We start from the raw sequence: 18,045 nt of genomic DNA, 5'->3' as shown, positions 1-18,045 counted from the left end.
TATAGGTTTTTTCATTTACTGTGGTCAGTGTCTCCCATTAGGGGCTGGCAAGTGGCAAGGGCCATTGTTTCCCTAAGATTTTGAAAATTGAAATTTTGGGTGGAGACTTTGAATGTAATTTTTTATTTAAAAGGAATTTATACTCTTTTCCCTTTAAAAAAATATTTTTTTTTGTTTATTCATAACCAATGCACCTATAAATCAGTAAATCAGCCGCTTCACTCAATCCAATTTCAGTAGAAATGGTTGCACCTAAAGACCCTTTACCAAATTATAGAACTCTAAAACAACCCTTTCCAGAGAACTACTGATGCTGGGGGTTTGCCCCGGAATTTATTAATAAAAAAATTGGGAGAATATTTACATAAAATAACCCTTTAGAATAGACAAACATAACTGAATTTTACTTAAAAAGAAGCCCCAATATTGGAGTTGGAACACTTGACCTTCAACCTCGGTTCGATACAAGACCATCAATCTTCTTCTTTTTCCTCTTTGATAGATAAGATTCAGAGTTAAGTAGATCACTTACCTGTTCCTACTTAATACAGTTGAGCCGGTTCAGATGTTAAACTCTTGATCTTCTTCAACTTAAGTCCAACCTCCTAGCCCTTGCAAATCTAGCTGTAGACTTGGTTGTTTTACTGTGCACCTTTATGCGTTGATGGCTTCATAAGCCTATATAGATCTAAATGCATGAAATAAATGATTTGGAGACAAAAGAAATTGAAGCATGTCATCGAATCTGCAGGAAGGCTTTGATTTCTTCTTTTGGTTTATTTCAAGTCTTATCATTATCACACACATGACGCATCATTTAATCAATGATAGATGGCAATTAATAATCATACACCAAGCTTTCTTGCATGCATGAACAAAGGTCTCCAAAAGTCGCCAAGTTCGCAAGAAATCGTATTCAACCTCATTTATTCAAGTGGCCAAGTTCGCAAGAAATCATATTTAACCTCATTTATTCCTGGAATTTGCTCCATAATCTTGTGGAAATAACAGAAAAATAAAAGGTTGGTATCAACAAAACAACAAAAAGGGGAACCAAACATCTGTTTTCAGGATTAAATTTTCATAAAGATTTGGAAGCTTACCCCAAGAGAGAAAAATCATATATGGCTTTCAAATTCTTTCATGTACCCGATGCATGACGTTTAACACAATGCCCTCATACTTGCAGGCAGGAGCGAGGCAACGTGTGGACAAATGCCCACACAGAGCCATGAAAAATACTTATTTTTATGTTGACACTTTATGTCAATTTTTCTTATTTACATGTTTACGACCTTTTAAAATTTTAAAATTTATTACCAGTGCCCCTTAGCTACAAAACTCTAGCTCTGCCCTGCTTACAGGATGGTTTTAATTAAGGCTGGGCATCGGGCCGGGTCGGGCTGGCCCGACCCGTTAAAAATGAAAAAATCAAAGCCCGACATTCGAAACAGGCCGGCCCGAAGCCCGGCCCGTTTCTAAACAGGCCGGGCCCATGTAATATCGGGCTTCGGTTTATGCCCGAGGCCCGGCCCAATTATTAATGGGTCGGGCGGGCTGGGCCAGGCTTTGGGCCGGGCTTTGAGGTGGGCTGGGTCGGGCTTTGAGGCGGGTTGCTAGCCTCTAGCTCACTCAAAAAATGAGTACGAACGTAAACTGTTAAAATATAAATCATTCACCAGCACGTTAAAGAGGAGTCTCTTAGGATTCCACCTCCATGTAGAATGTGTTTAGATATTTAATGTCCTTGTAACATGTGAAGAGTCTCCTATGATTCTATGTTGTAGTTAATATCCTTGTTATATGTGAAGTCTCCTAAGATTCTATGTTGTAGTTAATATCCTTGTAATATGTTAAGTCTCTTAGGTTTCTATGATGTAATTAATGTCCTTGGAGCTTGTGAAATCTCCTAAGATTATAGGATTAGAGACTCTTAGAATTCTAGAAATTGGATTATAAATAGAGGCCGTGCAAACCATTTTGGCAACGGCTTCTTCTCCTCAGTTTCTTGTTTTCATTCTCTCTCTCTCTCTCTCTCTCTCTCTCTCTCTCTCTCTCTCTCTCTTCCTGCGTAAGTACTGTTTTCTGGTTATAGATATTGGTGCTAGATTTTTATCATGGTATCAGAGCCAGGTTACGTTATCTCTACCAAACGAAATGCTCAAACAGGTCTGATCTGTTTAAAACTTTTTTCTCATCTTGTCTCTATCCTGAATTTACTTTTCTCTTGCGCAATTCTTGTTCCTTTTTCTTCTTGCTTACCTAAGGACACATCTTGTTATATCGTGTCTTCTTTCCCTCTCATCTTCTACTTATATACCATTCCTTTCTGTTGTTATGGAAAACCTTTTGCATTCTGGCATGTCCTCAAGTTTTCTTCCTCACCTTATTAAAGAAAAACTCAACCATGAGAATTATCTAATCTGGAAAAGGCAAATCATGCCTTTCATAAAAAGTCAAGGCCTCTTTGGACATCTCGATGGTTCAACAAAGACTCCACCAATATCTGTTTTGCAGGAAATAAAAAATGAGGTAGGAGAAGTTATTGTTGTTCATGAAGGCAGCAATCCTGAACATGCTATGTGGATGAGACGTGACCAAAGTCTGGTTGCGTATATTTTGTCCACTTTATCTCAACAAGTGTTACTTTCAGTTTTTGATGATTGTACTGCAGAAGAATTATGGAAAACCCTTTCTGATACATTTTCCCAAATATCAGAAGCTCGAATTATGTACTTAAAGAAAGAATTTCAGAATTTGAGCAAAGGTTCAACATCTATCATGAATTATTTGGGGCGTATTAAGGCCGTCGCAGACCAATTTGCTGCATCATAGAATAACATTTCTGATAAGGAAAAGGTGCAGCAAACCTTGAATGGACTTGGGCATGATTATCATGCTTTTATTACAGCTCTTGAGGTCTTTTCTGTCCTGCCTTCCTTCAACGAACTACAAGGTAAACTTATCCAACACGAAATGAATATGAAAAGAGTCATTAAAAGGACTGATCAAGGGAATTCCCAAAATGTGTTGGCTATGAATGTAAAGTTTGGTAAGAGCCATGGGAACTCCAACCATGGTGGTCGTGGCATTCTACCAACACCACATAAACAAGGTATGTCTCCTTTGGATACTTCAAGAAAAATACCAATTTGTTTTCAGTGCAACAAGAAAGGGCACATGAAGGCACAGTGTTGGTTTAATCCTCAAAATAAAAACAAAGGGGTAAGACATGATTATAAACAAGGAGGACAAAGTTCTAAATCCATTGCTGAAGATATGCAACAATTATTGATGACTGTATTATTAAAGATGACTATAAAGCAAAATGAGCAGGTAGAATGGTTCTTGGATTCAGGTGCAGCTACTCATGTGACAGGAAGTGCAGGTAAATTGACTAACTTATCCCCTCATTACGGTAGAAATTGCATTATAACAGGTGATAAAAAATCTCATCCCATTACACATATTGGAAATGCACATATTCCATTGTCATCTTCGTCTCTATCACTGTCTAATGTTGTTCTTGCTCCCAATATAAAAAAGAACATCATATCCATTTCTAAACTCATTGATGATACAAGTTCTTCTGTTGAATTCACACCTTCTTCTGTCTATGTCAAGGACCTCCAAACGAAGAAAATGTTCACTAGAGGGGAGCGCCAAGGGAATATGTAGGTCCTCAAGGAATGTCTACCCAAGGATTCATCCACTTTTGATATTTTGATATAGGATTGAAGACATTTTCTCTTTCTCATAATACGTCATCAGTGCCAAGTTCTTGCCATTTTCAATCAAAAGTAAGGGGCCATAACCAATTTTTGGAGTCTGATCTGTAGCATAGTAGGCTAAGACACTGTGGTCGACATTTCATTGAAAAACTTGTCACAGATAGTCTCATTCCAAGATCAAGCTTACATCTTACTTTAAGTGTCAAAAAATGTTCAAGTTGTGGACTTTGTAAGAGTCATGTTTTACCTTTCCATAATATAAATCAAAGGGCTTCCAAACCTTTTGAAACTATTTTTTCTGATGTATGGGGGTCAGTCCCTATTGATTTCATGTCTGGGTCAAGATATTATGTCTTATTCATTGACTCTTACTCACGTTTCACCTGAATTTACTTCATGAAACACAAATCAGAAGTACCCCACATATTTCGAAACTTCTATGTCATGATTCAAACCAAATTTTCATCCAATGTAGTGCATTTTCAATGTGATGGAGGGGGAGAATATTCTTCGCTTGATTTTATTGAATTTCTACGTGAAAAAGGGATAACTAGACAAATTTCCTGCCCTTACACACCACAACAAAATGGTGTAGTTGAGCGGAAACATCGACATATAGTTGAAAGCGCCATGAGCATGATGCATGATACTAATGTGCCCATTTTCTTGTGGACTGAAGCCTTCCATACTACTGTATACATAATAAATTGTTTGCCTATGACACTCTTGATGTCTAAATCGCCATATTTTACACTCTTAGGCAAACAACCTGATTACAAGAACTTGAAGGTTTTTTGTTGTGTATGCTATGTTCACGTTGATGCTGCCTTGAAGAACAAGTTTCAAGACAAAGCTATTCAATGTAGATTCGTTGAATATGCTGATGAATATAAAGGTTTTCGATGTTATGATCCAACAACTAAACGTATTAAAACTTCAAGAAATGTCATTTTTGATGAACATAGTTTTGATAATACAAATGAAATGCCTATGACCATTCAATCTTATGATCCTTGGACCAGTACACAGTTATTCAATGCAGATCCTGTTATAGAAAATGATGTGCCTCAAAATGAACATCCAGAGAGAGCAATACAACCGTCGGATATGGCTCAAAGTGAAAATCAAGAAGATCCAACACAGTCATCAAGTCATCACGAAAACAATAATGAAGAACAGAGCAACGATGCACATCGGAATTCGGGTCTTATCTACAGTCAATGACTAAGGGACAGAGATGCTCACAGTGAAGAAGACAACATGCTTCACCTTAGAAGATCCCAACGCATTCGTCATTCCATTCACAGGTGGGTTAGCTATGATTCTTTATCACTTGATTTTCAGTTATTCATAGCAAAAGTTGGCAAGGAGGAAGAACCTACTTCATTTGATCAAGCATCAAAATGACATCATTGGAGAAAAGCTATGAAAGAAGAAATGGAAGCCTTGCATGAATGTGGAACATGGGAGATCGTTTCGAGGCCACACGAAAAGAATGTAGTGTGCTCCAAATGGGCATACAAAATTAAATATAAACCTGACGGCAACATAAAAAGACACAAAACAAGGTTAGTAGCAAAAGGGTTTACACAACAATATGGAGAAGATTATGATGAGACATTCAGCCCTGTAATCAAAATGGAAACAATTCGCGTGTTATATCATTGGCAGTTGAATATGGATGGAAACTACATCAAATGGACGTAAAGAATGCTTTTCTTCATGGTGATTTAATGAAGGAAGTGTATATGGAACAACCTCTAGGATACACGAAAGGAGACTCTCATGCATGGGTTTGCAAACTAAGAAAATCCATTTATGGACTTAAATAGGCCTCACGTTCGTGGTTTGACAGTTTCTCCTACAAGATTCAAGAATGTGGTTTTCGGAGATGTCCTTTAGATCACTCTCTTTTCATTTATCGAAAGAAAAACATATTTACTTTACTTCTTATATATGTTGATGATATTGTTATCACAGGCAATTCAGAAAAACACATAGAAGAAGCTAAAGTTTTGATGATGCAAAACTTCAAATGAAAGAGCTTGGTGATTTACGATTCTTTCTTGGAGTGGAGATTGATAGGCACAATAATTGTCTCACATTGACACAACAGAAATACACGTTGGATCTGCTGAAAAAGTCAGGTATGTATTATTGTAAGCCTGTTGGAACTCCTAGTGTTCTAAATCAAAGACTAAGTGCTCAGGATGGGGAGTTATATGAAGATCCTATGCAATATCGAAGTATTGTTGGGGCACTTCAATATTTTACATTTACTAGACTAGTTATGCTGTGAATCAAGTATCTCAATTTATGCATGCACCTAGAGATACTCACATGGATGTTGTCAAAAGAATATTAAGATATCTTAAAGGGATAGCAGGAGATGGCTTAGTAAAAATATAACTACTGGACATCAACTTATGACATTCACAGATGCAGATTGGGCTGGAGATCCCGATCAAAGAAAGTCCATTTCTGGTTTTCGTATTTTCATTAGACGTAACCTTGTGTCTTGGAGTTGTCGAAAGCAAAAGGCAGTAGCAAGATTCAGCACTGAAGCTGAATACAGATGCATGGCTGCAGGTACTATTGAAGTTACATGGGTTAGACATTTGCTAGAAAACATTGGAGAAAAGATTAAAAGTCAATGTTAATGTGCGATAATCAAAGCGCTATTAACATTGTCTTTAATCCCATACAACATGGTCGAACAAAGCACATTGAGATTGATCAACACTTTGTTAGACAAAAGGTGGAAGACAAGGAGATTCAACCTATTTATGTTCGTACAAATGAACAAGTTGAAGACTTATATACAAAAGGATTAACAAATGAATGATTCTGGTTTCTAAAAAGCAAGTTGTACATGGTGCAAAACCATGCACAACTTGAAGGAGGGTGTTAAAATATAAACCCTTCACCAGCACCTTGAAGAGGAGTCTCTTAGGATTCCACATTCTTGTAGAATGTGTTAAGATATTTAATGTCCTTGTAACATGTGAAGCATGTGCACTTAAGAGAATAACAAAAGCAAGAAATTATACTAGTAAAAAAAACCAAGGCCCAGCCATACCTGTTTTCTTGACTGATACAATGTCAACAAATTACCAACATTTGGCCAATGAATACATGTTTTTGTATTTAAATGTTTCCTTGTCTATTTACCAAATCTACATTTATGTTTGTGCATTGGCTTGCAAATGCAGCAGCAAACCTAACCCTCCATCAATCCATGACCAAGCATGTTGTTTCTGCATAAGCATAAGTCCACGCAAGCAAACAAACACCCGTCGCACAAGAAAGAAAAAGAGGGTGTGATATATGCTCTTAAATTTCGTAATGAAACAAAAAGAGGAAAAAAAAACCTAAGTTCTTAAATCTCTAAGTTCATTTTATTGAAAAAAAAACAAACAAACCATGTCCGCCCGACCCGTTAATTACCGGGCCGGGCCGAGCCCGATAAATTAAGCCCGAAAACTATTTTGTCAAGGCCCGGGCCCATGGCGGGCTGGGTACCGGGTACCTAGCGGCGGCCCGGCCCGGTGCCCAGGCTTAGTTTTAATTCTAACAGAAAGGTACAAAGGAATATATGGGAGGAGAAACGACGAGGCCAACAACCATGAGACAACCAGAGAATAAAACCAGCAACAGTTTTCCATGCTTGCTGCAGAAAAACAAAAAGATAGTTGGAAAGATGAAGTTTTAGTTCAATTCACTTGTCATTCAAGGGACCATGCATGCGAACCAGCACCAGCTTTAACGAGGTTTGGTCCCATCCCCTCTTGGGACAATATTGAAAGCAAAACCCTAGTGTTTAATCAAGTTATATTGTTACCATAGGACATGGGCTTCAACACAAGGAAACCACACCCAGCAGTCGAACTTCCCTTGAGGAGAAATAAAAACTAAACTCGATTCTCTAGTTCTGTTCCGTGCCTTAGGTTCAACCTAGTGACATTTACATGGGGAATAGAAATAAGGGATGGATGTTTCAAAACATTGCTTTTCACACCCAAAGTATATATAAATCTAAGAGCACCACTTGGCATTCAAGTAGATTGAAATGAATTAAAGAAGCTGAATTGCAGTACTTTTTTTTCTTAATTAAGCAAGTTGGCAGCCATATATAGGGTTTTGTCTCAAGTAGTGGATGGCGATAGGCACTCTTGCTTGCCGTAGTCAGCCTTGGTCCACTCCCCACTGCACCCACCTAGTCCTGTTTCCTATATATAGAGGTACCTTCTTCCTCTTCTCAAGCAGTACTCCACCCCAATCAGTTTGTGTCATCATCTGAATCACAGGCACTCTGATAGATCTTACACAGAACCAACTTGGTCTTATTTGGTTCAAGTTAAGGTTCACCAAGAGAAAGATCAGCCATGAAGATGGGAGCAGTTGGCTCATCAAAGAGAAGGTTGTCCAGCAGAGGACTTGGAGGAGCTCTCAGGGAACAGAGAGCCCGACTCTACATTATCCGGCAATGCGTCGTCATGCTCCTTTGCTGGCATGACTAATTCGAGCCGAACCAACCCGAAACGATTTTTGTAAAGGCAAGCTCTCTAGCCAGGGAGCCGTGCCATGGGCCAGCCTTTGAGAGTTTTGTTAGAAAGATTGAGTATTGACTCTTTTTGGGCTGCTTTCAATGCTTCTTGAGTCTGGCCTTTGCTGAATGAGCTATGGAGTAGAAGAATTAGATCGGAAAGTGGTTGATTTTTTTGCAACCAAAGGTGTACATACTACTCTTTGTAGTTTCCGGTTGTCGGAAAATCCTGATGAGATGACTGATCCTTTTTGTATTAGCCTGTTCTAGGCTACTGACTTATTTCTTGAGTGTAAATAGTTGTGTTTTTGTTCTAATTCTAATGGAAGATGAGTTGAGATCCATGGTGTTGATGAGATGTTTTACATGTTTCTTCAAAAATTTGCTTTTTAATGGACAGTCTCGCAAACCTACAATTGAGACACTTCTTCTCCAGCAGTTGTTGAGAAAAGCATCTTAAACAAGGTGTCCCAGACTCCTTATCTAAGCATCTCAAACACGCCCTTATTACCACGGTTGGTCGGAGATCAGAGATATTTGTGGATCTACGAGTGGATCTAAATTTCCAAACTAATGCAACTCAGAATCAAATCCAGAAGTGAATGTACGAAACTGTGTTTGAATTGTTACAAGTAATAGAATCTTGATGCCCATTAGATCCAGTAAGAAAATTCGGCACAAAAAATGAATTCGATCACAAACTGGATACAATGCAATCTGACTAATGCGATTCAGATTCAAATCCTCACCATTAACATTCATGTTGAGATCTGACAATTTCAATTTTAGACTTGCTAGATTCTTTTGTCATTTATTCACTTTCTGATTTCTTCTAAAAAAAATATTCAATGCAACACCAAAAGGGCGGTTGGGTAATAGGAACGATGTGTTCTTTAGAATGTAGCAGTGGCATAGCCACATTGTCACTTGCTCACACCAGTCTCTTAAAAGTTCTTTATTTTTAAATGAGAATCTTAAATATTTATCATTATGTATATAAGAGCCCCATTAGATTTAAGTATTTTTTAAACAAATGCTTCTCCAACGAATTTTTCTGACTCCGCTACTGGAATATAATGTTCCACAAACGTGTCCATGCAGCGTCCTGTGAACGTGTTCGAGATGCTTTCTTTTCGACCGGATTGTTTCTATATGTCAAAGTTTTCCCTTATTTTGATGAGGTAGTACAGGCTTTGAGACTTGGGAGAGTGCTTACTTAGCATTTAAGACAAAGCAAAGCATGCTTTTCTAGAAAACGGAGAAAATACTTAGGCATTTTCTATACGTTTTTTCTTTATTTTTTAGAAATGATTCTTTTAATACTTTTGACTGGTTCACAACCAATTCACTAAATCGGTGAATCGGCCGATTCACCAAATCACCAGCCTTGTGATTCGGTTCACAAACCAATGTCAATATATATCAAAAAAATATAAAACAACCTTTCGCCTAGACAAGCATAAGTGGCAAATCTAGCCGTAGACTTGGTTGTCCTACTCTAAAGCTTCATGGCTATGATGGCTCGATAAGCCTACAGATCCAAACACGTGAAATGAATGATTTTGGAGACAAAAGAAATTGGAGCATGACATGAAATCTGCAGAGAGGCTTTCATTTCTAGTTTTGGCTTATTTCAAGTCTTATCATTCTCACACATCTTTATTTAATCAATGGTAGCTGGCAATTAGTGATCATACTTCAAGCTTTCTTCTGTGTATGAAAAGGACTCCCAAGTTTATTAAGTTGGCAATAATTCATATTCAACCACATTTATCCAAGTGGGTGCACCCTAATTACCATAAGTTCCAAGAATGTGCTCCATAATTTTATTGGAAACATTAGGAACACAAAAGGTTTACATTAACCAAAAAAAAAAAAGGAAACTATCTTCAGTTTCTATCAGGTCATAAGCTTTCATACAGTTTTCTGAAACTTACCAAAGAACAAAAAATAATAATATACGACTTGCAATGTTTTTCTATTCTCACTTATAAGTCCAAACCTACCATTTTTAGGGTTTGAACAGAAACTGTTTGGAGTCAGGTTAGAATCAGTCAAACCAAGAGCCCGAGCCCGGCATGGGAGTGGGCTGGGGTGTTGCATATATACTATTTATGTCAGCGATTGATATCTCACAATAGGGTTTGGGTCTAGTCCGTAACACTTAGTGAATTGAATTATATGAGTAGATGCCCATAGATTGCATCCTAGGGCACATCCTGACAAGGGTGTCCTTAATTTGTAGGACAGGACCATGTCTCCCACTCTAGCGCCTATGTAAAGTGAGCCCCCCACAATTATAAACAGGTCATATGTCACCACCACCACCCTAATCATCATCATCTTCTTCTTCAACAATGTCATTCATCATCAACAGAGCCATGAGGAGCAGGCATGGGAAATTGAGTTGAGGCATTGGCCTGTCTCCTCATTGGGGAGCTCAAAGAGACAGTCCTCTAATATAACACCAAAGGACAGTGCAAAAATGACTGTTGTTTCTTGCCTCAATTGTTTTAGGGAGAGAAAGCAGTAGTGAAACCCTAAATTTGTTCTTGGGTGGTGCTGGTCTGTCTAGAGATAGACAAAAATGAGCCACGGGTTTAAGCAATTGGGCAGGTTGGCACTTGACCAACTGTAGGCCCATGCAATTAGGGCTTGGGAACATAGTCACATGATTTTTGCGCAATCGAGAACGGATCGGATACATATATCACTCGAGTCCGGATTACGACTAGGGTTGGAAATGGGTTGGATCTAGAAAATGGGGTTAATTTGTCATTTCTTTGGCTGTTTCGGATCTGATTGTGAGTAGACCCGGCCCCAAATGTATTACATGTTCTAGATCCAACCCCCTCACAAATCCGAATTTTCAGATTCTGATCTGGATCTTTTTTCGTATAATTTCTTTAAAATGCACTATTTTCAGAATTTTTTTCAACATGGATATGGACATGTATGGTTTTCACACCAACAGTACTTTCATCAAATTTTTAAACAAAAAAAGGAGAACCATATTTTTAGTTTGAACTTGGACCTGTATTTGGATATGAATTTGGCAGACATCTTCTTTTTAAAAAACAAAAACAACGATGAAAAAAAAAAAAAAGGAAGTGTGTGCTAAGCAATATTTAATGAAGTTGTGAGGTCAATGGCCGTGAGACATTAAAAGAATAAATTGTGGAGTTGTTTTCCTCGCTTGCATAAAAAAGAAGAGGTTGAGCAGTTCTAACTTCTCGTCTTACAGGCGTGGAGTTCGATGAGCTTCCGCCCCATTTCTTCTCGGGAAAAATAAAGCATGGTAGCGTTCACATACAGCCTGAAGCATGGGGCTCAACAAGCAATTCTTTTGAGGAGAGCCTCTTCAGACCCATATATATATATATATATATATATTCGAGAGAGAGAGAGTACTGTTTTAGTAGGGGACGAAAACTATACCTCTTAAATCTATACTAAAAGGTATTTTAAACAAACTGTGAACCTTCTAATACATTTATAAACAATAATTTAGTGTAAATCATGTTTTAAAATTCAAGTTATTTTTGTAAAATAAAAAATTGATTTTTCTACTATCAAATTTTGATGTAATAAGAGTTGCTATTTATAAAACATTATTAGTTTAATGTATGTTTCTTAACAAATCACTCTTAAAATCAGATCCATAAAATTTATATATATATATATATATATATATATATATATTTGTGGATTTTTCCTTCAAGTTTGAACGGAAAAATCTTCCATCCTCTCTCAACATACTGTCAAATATATTGTATCGAACAACGTATTTAATCACACCCACTCAATGCAAGATTGGGCAGAGGGTGAACTGGGCAACGGATTTCAGCTCCTATATATATATCTGTCCTTCCAGTTTGAATGGAGAAATCCTCCGACCTCTCACATCATATTATGTATCCATATGTATTGCATCTGGTGATTGAGAGTAGGACAAAAGCTAGAAAGCCTTAACTAAATAAACGTATATATTTGTGTGTGTTGAGATAGCTACAACTTCCAAGCCATGTCCACGACAGCAAAGTCCTTCGTAAATCCAACCCGGTGACATTCACATTGGGACTGAGAACCTATGGTGGAAGCGTAAGAACATCATTTACACTAAATCAATAACCCACCCACTAATATATTACATTAACATATACATCATTTGCTTCTCTTGACATTCTAGGGAGAACAAAGTTTTTTTAACAAAATAGATGTTTGTTCATCGGGACGTATGAGAGTTGACTATCATATAAGTGGGTCGTGTCTCAATTAGTGGAGGGGCAACAAAGACCAGCATGTTCATACCTTGCAGCTGGCACTTTAGGCGACTAAGCCCTAGTCCTGGTCCACTCCCCACCGCACCCACCTAGCCCCCCTCCTATATATAGGGAACACCTTCTTGCTTTTTGTTGGTTTCTTTTGATTGAAGTCAAGGTCTGAACAATGGAGGGATCAGGCATGAAGATGGGAGCGGTTGGCTCGCCAAGGAGAAGGTTTTCCGGCAGAGGATTAGGGTTATCTCTCCGGGAGCGGAGAACCAGGCTTTATATAATCCGGCGATGCATCATCATTCTCCTGTGTTGGCACGACTAATTTGACCGCCGAACAGTTGAGATTGGCCGGTTTCGCAATTCAAGATCCAGTAGAGATATTGCATGCCTGCTGGTGAAGATGGGTTCCTAGAAGCACTTGATCAAAGCATGGTCAAAATTGTAGTGTTGTTTAATTAGTTGCTGGTCTCTGCAGCCTTGCCAAGAAATCTTGGCTGATCTTGTATTAAGCTTATGCTATATAGCCCTCTAACTTGTATCTTCAATGTAGATATTGACATTTTTATTCTAACTTAGAAGATGAATTTGGAGACAATATTGGCTTCAATTCTTGTTTGATTTTGAATCTTTGATATCAGTGTGGATGTCACCGGGCTTGTCTTATCTTGACATTGCTAGTCTTCTTCCCGAATGGGGCGAAGGCTGCAGGCCGCTAGTCTCCATTTCAAACTCTTGTAACGAAAACTCTCTTTGGTACAAAAGAAGGAGCATCAATATGCAAGTTGAAGTATCGCCAGAGCGTCACCTTAAGGTACTGAAAGTAGTCAAGTAGGGGTGAACACGAGCCGAGTCGAGCCCGCCAGCTCGAGCTCGAGAATCGCCCAACTCGGAAATTGCGTGTTGAGCTCGAGCTCGACTCGATTAAGGATCGAAAAACTTGTTTGAATATATCGACTATTACTTTGCCATAAATCGAGCTCGACTCGATTAAGGATCGAAAAACTTGTTTGAATATATCGACTATTACTTTGCCATAAATCGAGCTCGACTCGATTAAGGCTCAACAAACTTGAATGAGTTTTTGTAAAAACTTAAAAATGAGTCTAATATTTCGCTACACATCATTTTTGAGTCAAGTCGAGCTTTAACAGTTCGAGTTCAATGAACTTGAACTCGACACGATTATTTGAACGAGTCAACTCATGAACTCGAGCTTGACTCATTAAGCAAATGACTCAGCTCGAACTCGTACACGAGCCGAGTTTTAACAAGTCGAGCTCGAGCTCGAGCTCGTTGTTCACCCCTAATTGCAAGGGGATGGAGAAAGAGGGAGACTTCAGCCTTCACTCGAGCAGTGAAATTTCATCCCGCTCACCCGAAAGTTCCTGCTAGTCTTTTTATGGAACAATTAAGTTGTTCAGAACCTGACCAAGTTTGTAAAATTCAGAACATGTGGGCCATAGCTTCACGAACCAGGCCACTCTTTTTGTGTTTCGTGACGCTTTTAACTAGTTTAGAAAGAGGTACATATAAATGCAACTCAACCAAAAATTGACCCGAGTGCTTGGTTTAGCTTATCCCAACTCACCCCGTATTAAGCTCTGGCTCGACAAAATGAAGAAAGAGGACACCAAGATAGTTAGGCTAGGCACACATTTATTTCTCTCTATTAATTTCGATTTGGACTATTCTAAGAGTATTTTCGCTCATGAGATATTAAACATTAACCAAAACCAAGTAATTTTTATTTGCAAGAAGGCATTAATTTGATATATATTTGCTAATTTCCTCCTTTCTTTTTATGATAAAAAATTATGTAAAGCAAGGAAATTTTAGTATATAGCATGTGAGGCCAGCAGCCATGAGACAGTAGTAATACAATAAACTGGGTGTAGTTTTACACGCCTGCTTAGGAAAACAAGGAGATTGGTGGTTTGATTAAGATGATAGTTTAAGTTCTCCCGCTTTGTCATCAAGGGACCATGGATAATAGTGGGCGACCATGAACTTGAATGAGTTTCTTCTTGGAAAAATGAGACTTGTTTAAGTTATTTGGTCATCACATGAGGGCAAGAGGGCGTTGCTTCTGAACATTTTATAAGCAACTTCATTGAATAATGCTCTAAGCTTCAAATTCAATTTCAAACCTACATATGTAAAAAGAATAAGTTGACATGCTCAAACCATCTTCAAATGTGTTAAAAGTTCAAGTTAATTGGTGAAGAAAAAAAACCCAAGCTTGATAATAGCCAGGCTTTGGTTAGATTGATTAGTCACTAAACAGTAAGATTGTGACAAAAGTTAAACTATTAAAAATCACCACAAAATGCAGATAAACATAGATGTGTGAGGCATTGAATTCAAACAAAATAAAGACAACAAAAAAACTGAACATGCTAGACTGTTTTCATTATTTATAATTAACATTGCTAAGTATTTTCCCAAGGTAAACACCTATTTAATTTCCCACAAGATTTTTCATTCCAATTTGTTGAACATTTAAAATATTTGTGGCTACCCAACTTCTGCAAGGAAGGGAGGACTAAGACTGAAGGATCCTTATTTAGAAAAGGAAGAAACCAAATAATATTGAAGATAACCTCTTTATCCAACTGATTTCCCTAGTTGGATCTGTGATCTAAATCTGGATCTCTATCCGGTCAAGCCATATATATATATATATATATATATATATATATATATATAGAGAGAGAGAGAGAGAGAGAGAGAGAGAGAGAGAGAGGTCAATAAGAACAGGTCCTTTCTATTTTCCAGGTCCAACGACATTTACATGGGAATGAGAGTCATTGGTGGAAGCGTAAGAAGGACATTTGCACTAATTAACTGAAACAACAAACTTATTTTAATAAACTAAACATACCCATATGTTTTACCTTGGCATTCAAGTATGTAGACAAAGAAAAGTAAATAACTAAACAAATTTTTGGATTGGTTTTCTGGACTTTTTAAATCAGGATGGTGCAAGTTGGCAGCCACATAGAGGGTCTTGTCTCAATGGGCAGGGGGCAACACACACACGCTTGTTGTACATTGCAGCTGTCACTTTAAGCAACCAAGCCCTAGCTCTGGTCCACTCCCCACTGCACCCACCTAGCCCTGACTCCTATATATAGACACACCTTCTTCTTCCTCCTCTGCAACCACTGCACTTCACTCAGTTTCTGTCTGCAGATCTTACAGACACCCAAGTGGGTCTTCTCTGATTCAAGTCAGTGCCTTAGTTTCGAGAGAGATATCATCAGCCATGAAGATGGGAGCGGTTGGCTCTTCCAAGAGAAGGCTGTCCAGCAGAGGTCTAGGAGGAGCTATCAGGGAGCAGAGAGCCAGGCTCTATATCATCCGGCGATGCGTCGTCATGCTCCTCTGCTGGCATGACTAGTTTCCGGCGGCCGAGTGGCCGAGTCCGGCGGATTTTGTAGATGAACCCCCGGCCTGGAAACCGATGCATGGGTTTGGAGAGTTTTTTTTGCCTGAAGGGGTGAACTTTTTGGCCTCTTTTTGCTGCTTCTGGGGACCTTGAGCCTGGTTTTTTAAGTCCTTGGCTATGGTGAAGATGGGTCTAAGAAGCAGTTGATCACTTCATCCCGTTTTGGAACCAACAAGAAAGAAGAAGAACAGTATGCTCCAGTAGCCGGCCGGTTGCTGTGTTTTCTGATCTGAGATTAGTACAAATTGTTCATGTATTGGCCTGTGCTAGCCCACTGTAAATAGTTACAATCTTGTGCTAATTGAAGATGAGTTGAGATCTAATTATTTGAGTTCTTGATTTACCTTGTTAAGCGCTACTGCAAATTAATTTTCGAAGTTCCATGATTTATAGCGTTGTCGTGCTATTCTTCTTTGTGTGGAACTTGCTTGTCCACATCTTGTGGAGATACAGTCTCGATAACTCGTTTGTGCTTCATGAAATTTTAAGTAGTCCGAAAAGCACAGTTTGCAAACTTTTTCGCGTTTTGCATGACCACCAAGTAGGAGAAGCGCCAATGTCATGAACTTGTTCGCGTTTCTATTAGGTACCAAAGGCAGATTCTTGGTAAACTATTAATCTATGAGGTTCAAGTCAAGCCCGGACAAACTGGCTCAAGTCCTTATAATGGGGTTCGTCCGATTTGGTTAAAAAGTCGGTAACACTTTCAGGCCTTATAGGACATGGCCCGGATCCAAAGTCAGTACGGACCCAAGAAATGAATTGAGAGAATGCCAATAATAACCTCAAAACCAATGTTATATATGAAAATATGAATTTTTTCATGTCACACAAATATGAAAATATGAATTTTAATAACAATAATAGTTATTTTAGAAGTGGGAGAGTTGACCATGCGGGTTTATTTTCATAGTTGCATTGGAGTCATCACTGAGAAATTATTGTGTGGGTTTTGAGTTCTCTCAAAAGCATGAAAGTTGTTGCTGATATCAGTATCCATCTTGCACATGGCTGGCTGCTTAGTGGATGAGGCCACAACTTTTTCACCACAAAAGCAACAAAGCCAAGCGACGCCTAATTAGTTAACCCTTCAACATGAAGCCATGGCATATCTTAACCGTCCATCAATAAGTTAAGTTCTCATATTTCATCGAAGAAATTAAGTGAGACGTAGTAGCTCAGGACCTCGAAGGCATAGGGAATGTGGGGAGGGGCCGCCTTCAGACCACTTTTTGGGTAGTGGGTTGTTAACCTTTCGTCCACTGATAACAAATTCTGAGCTTTGATCTCTCGACAACCGCATTGCTTGAGAAACGAAGAGTCAAGATGCACTCAACAAATATTACCCACAAGGGCTTTGCACACCTGAGGTTAGACTCTACTCAACTAGAACCCAAGACCCTAACTTTTGTCAATTAAGTTTGATTAACCTTGACTTAGCTGATAAACTTTATCAAATTTAAGAAATATCATACTAATAATGTTAATATTTAGATTACATGTTGAATAAAGTGTAAGATCGGTGGCTAACTTCAAACTCAACCAGGTGCATTAACAGCTGTGTTTGGACTTGGGTTCAATGTTTATGGGGTTGTTTGGCCGCAGGAACACCACTTGAGTGTTTCATGAATCTACTTCGAAGATTGAGGCAGATTTGATCATAGAACAATACACTAATGTTCCATGAACTTGCTCCATTTTTAGAGTAGATTTATGGAACATTAACATTATGTTATTGTTACCAAACAACCCCTATAAGACTAGCTTGAGCTCATCTAAGCTCTGTGATCAGGCCGAGTTTTAATATGGTAAGCTCTGTCTGAACTCAGCCTACGTGCATTTCTATGCACACCTAGCTGAGTGGATTGACCTAAGTGTGAATCCCTTTGCCACAAGAGAGAAGGAATGGCGTCATTAGTAGCAACTTTTTAAATATTAATCATCTAATATTTTTACCATCTATGTGATCCACGTGTAGATCAATCAAGCTTGTATCATGTTTGGTTCAAACAAACTCTTTGTGCCCAATAACTATACCACTTC

General features: G+C 38.4%; 3 protein-coding genes across 4 annotated transcripts; all 3 read left to right on the top strand.

Moving 5' to 3' along the window:
* Nucleotides 1-5,412: 5,412 nt before the first annotated feature.
* On the top strand, nt 5,413-8,251 carry LOC116264895 (small polypeptide DEVIL 4-like). Of its 2 annotated transcripts, XM_031645348.1 has the most exons (2): nt 5,413-5,434; nt 8,133-8,251. In XM_031645348.1, exons 1-2 carry the CDS (start codon nt 5,413-5,415, stop codon nt 8,249-8,251), a joined length of 141 nt encoding a protein of 46 aa, XP_031501208.1. The 2 variants fall into 2 exon arrangements, with proteins under 2 accessions (XP_031501208.1, XP_031501209.1); XM_031645349.1 differs by lacking the exon at nt 5,413-5,434 and having other exon boundaries at nt 8,117-8,251.
* A 4,490-nt stretch (nt 8,252-12,741) lies between these two features.
* Nucleotides 12,742-12,876, top strand: LOC116264953 (small polypeptide DEVIL 4-like). The gene has a single exon (XM_031645426.1). It carries the CDS (start codon nt 12,742-12,744, stop codon nt 12,874-12,876), a length of 135 nt encoding a protein of 44 aa, XP_031501286.1.
* A 2,853-nt stretch (nt 12,877-15,729) lies between these two features.
* LOC116264857 (small polypeptide DEVIL 4-like) lies at nt 15,730-16,390 on the top strand. The gene has a single exon (XM_031645287.2). The coding sequence runs from the start codon at nt 15,820-15,822 to the stop codon at nt 15,952-15,954; it is 135 nt and encodes a 44-aa protein (XP_031501147.1). The 5' UTR covers nt 15,730-15,819; the 3' UTR covers nt 15,955-16,390.
* The last annotated feature ends 1,655 nt before the right edge of the window (nt 16,391-18,045 follow it).

Source organism: Nymphaea colorata, chromosome 11, assembly GCF_008831285.2.
Source record: "Nymphaea colorata isolate Beijing-Zhang1983 chromosome 11, ASM883128v2, whole genome shotgun sequence".
Taxonomy (NCBI): Eukaryota; Viridiplantae; Streptophyta; class Magnoliopsida; order Nymphaeales; family Nymphaeaceae; genus Nymphaea; species Nymphaea colorata.
This window is presented reverse-complemented; position numbering and strand designations above follow the sequence as displayed.

Excerpts from the sequence above, each read along its gene's own strand:
- LOC116264895 (XM_031645348.1), top strand. The coding sequence starts at position 5,413 with ATGGAAACTACATCAAATGGAC. Across the intron at positions 5,435-8,132 it reads GGAAACTACATCAAATGGAC|TTGGCTCATCAAAGAGAAGG; the intron begins GTAAAGAATGCT and ends AGATGGGAGCAG.
- LOC116264953 (XM_031645426.1), top strand. The coding sequence starts at position 12,742 with ATGAAGATGGGAGCGGTTGGCTCGCCAAGGAGAAGGTTTTCCGGCAGA.
- LOC116264857 (XM_031645287.2), top strand. The coding sequence starts at position 15,820 with ATGAAGATGGGAGCGGTTGGCTCTTCCAAGAGAAGGCTGTCCAGCAGA.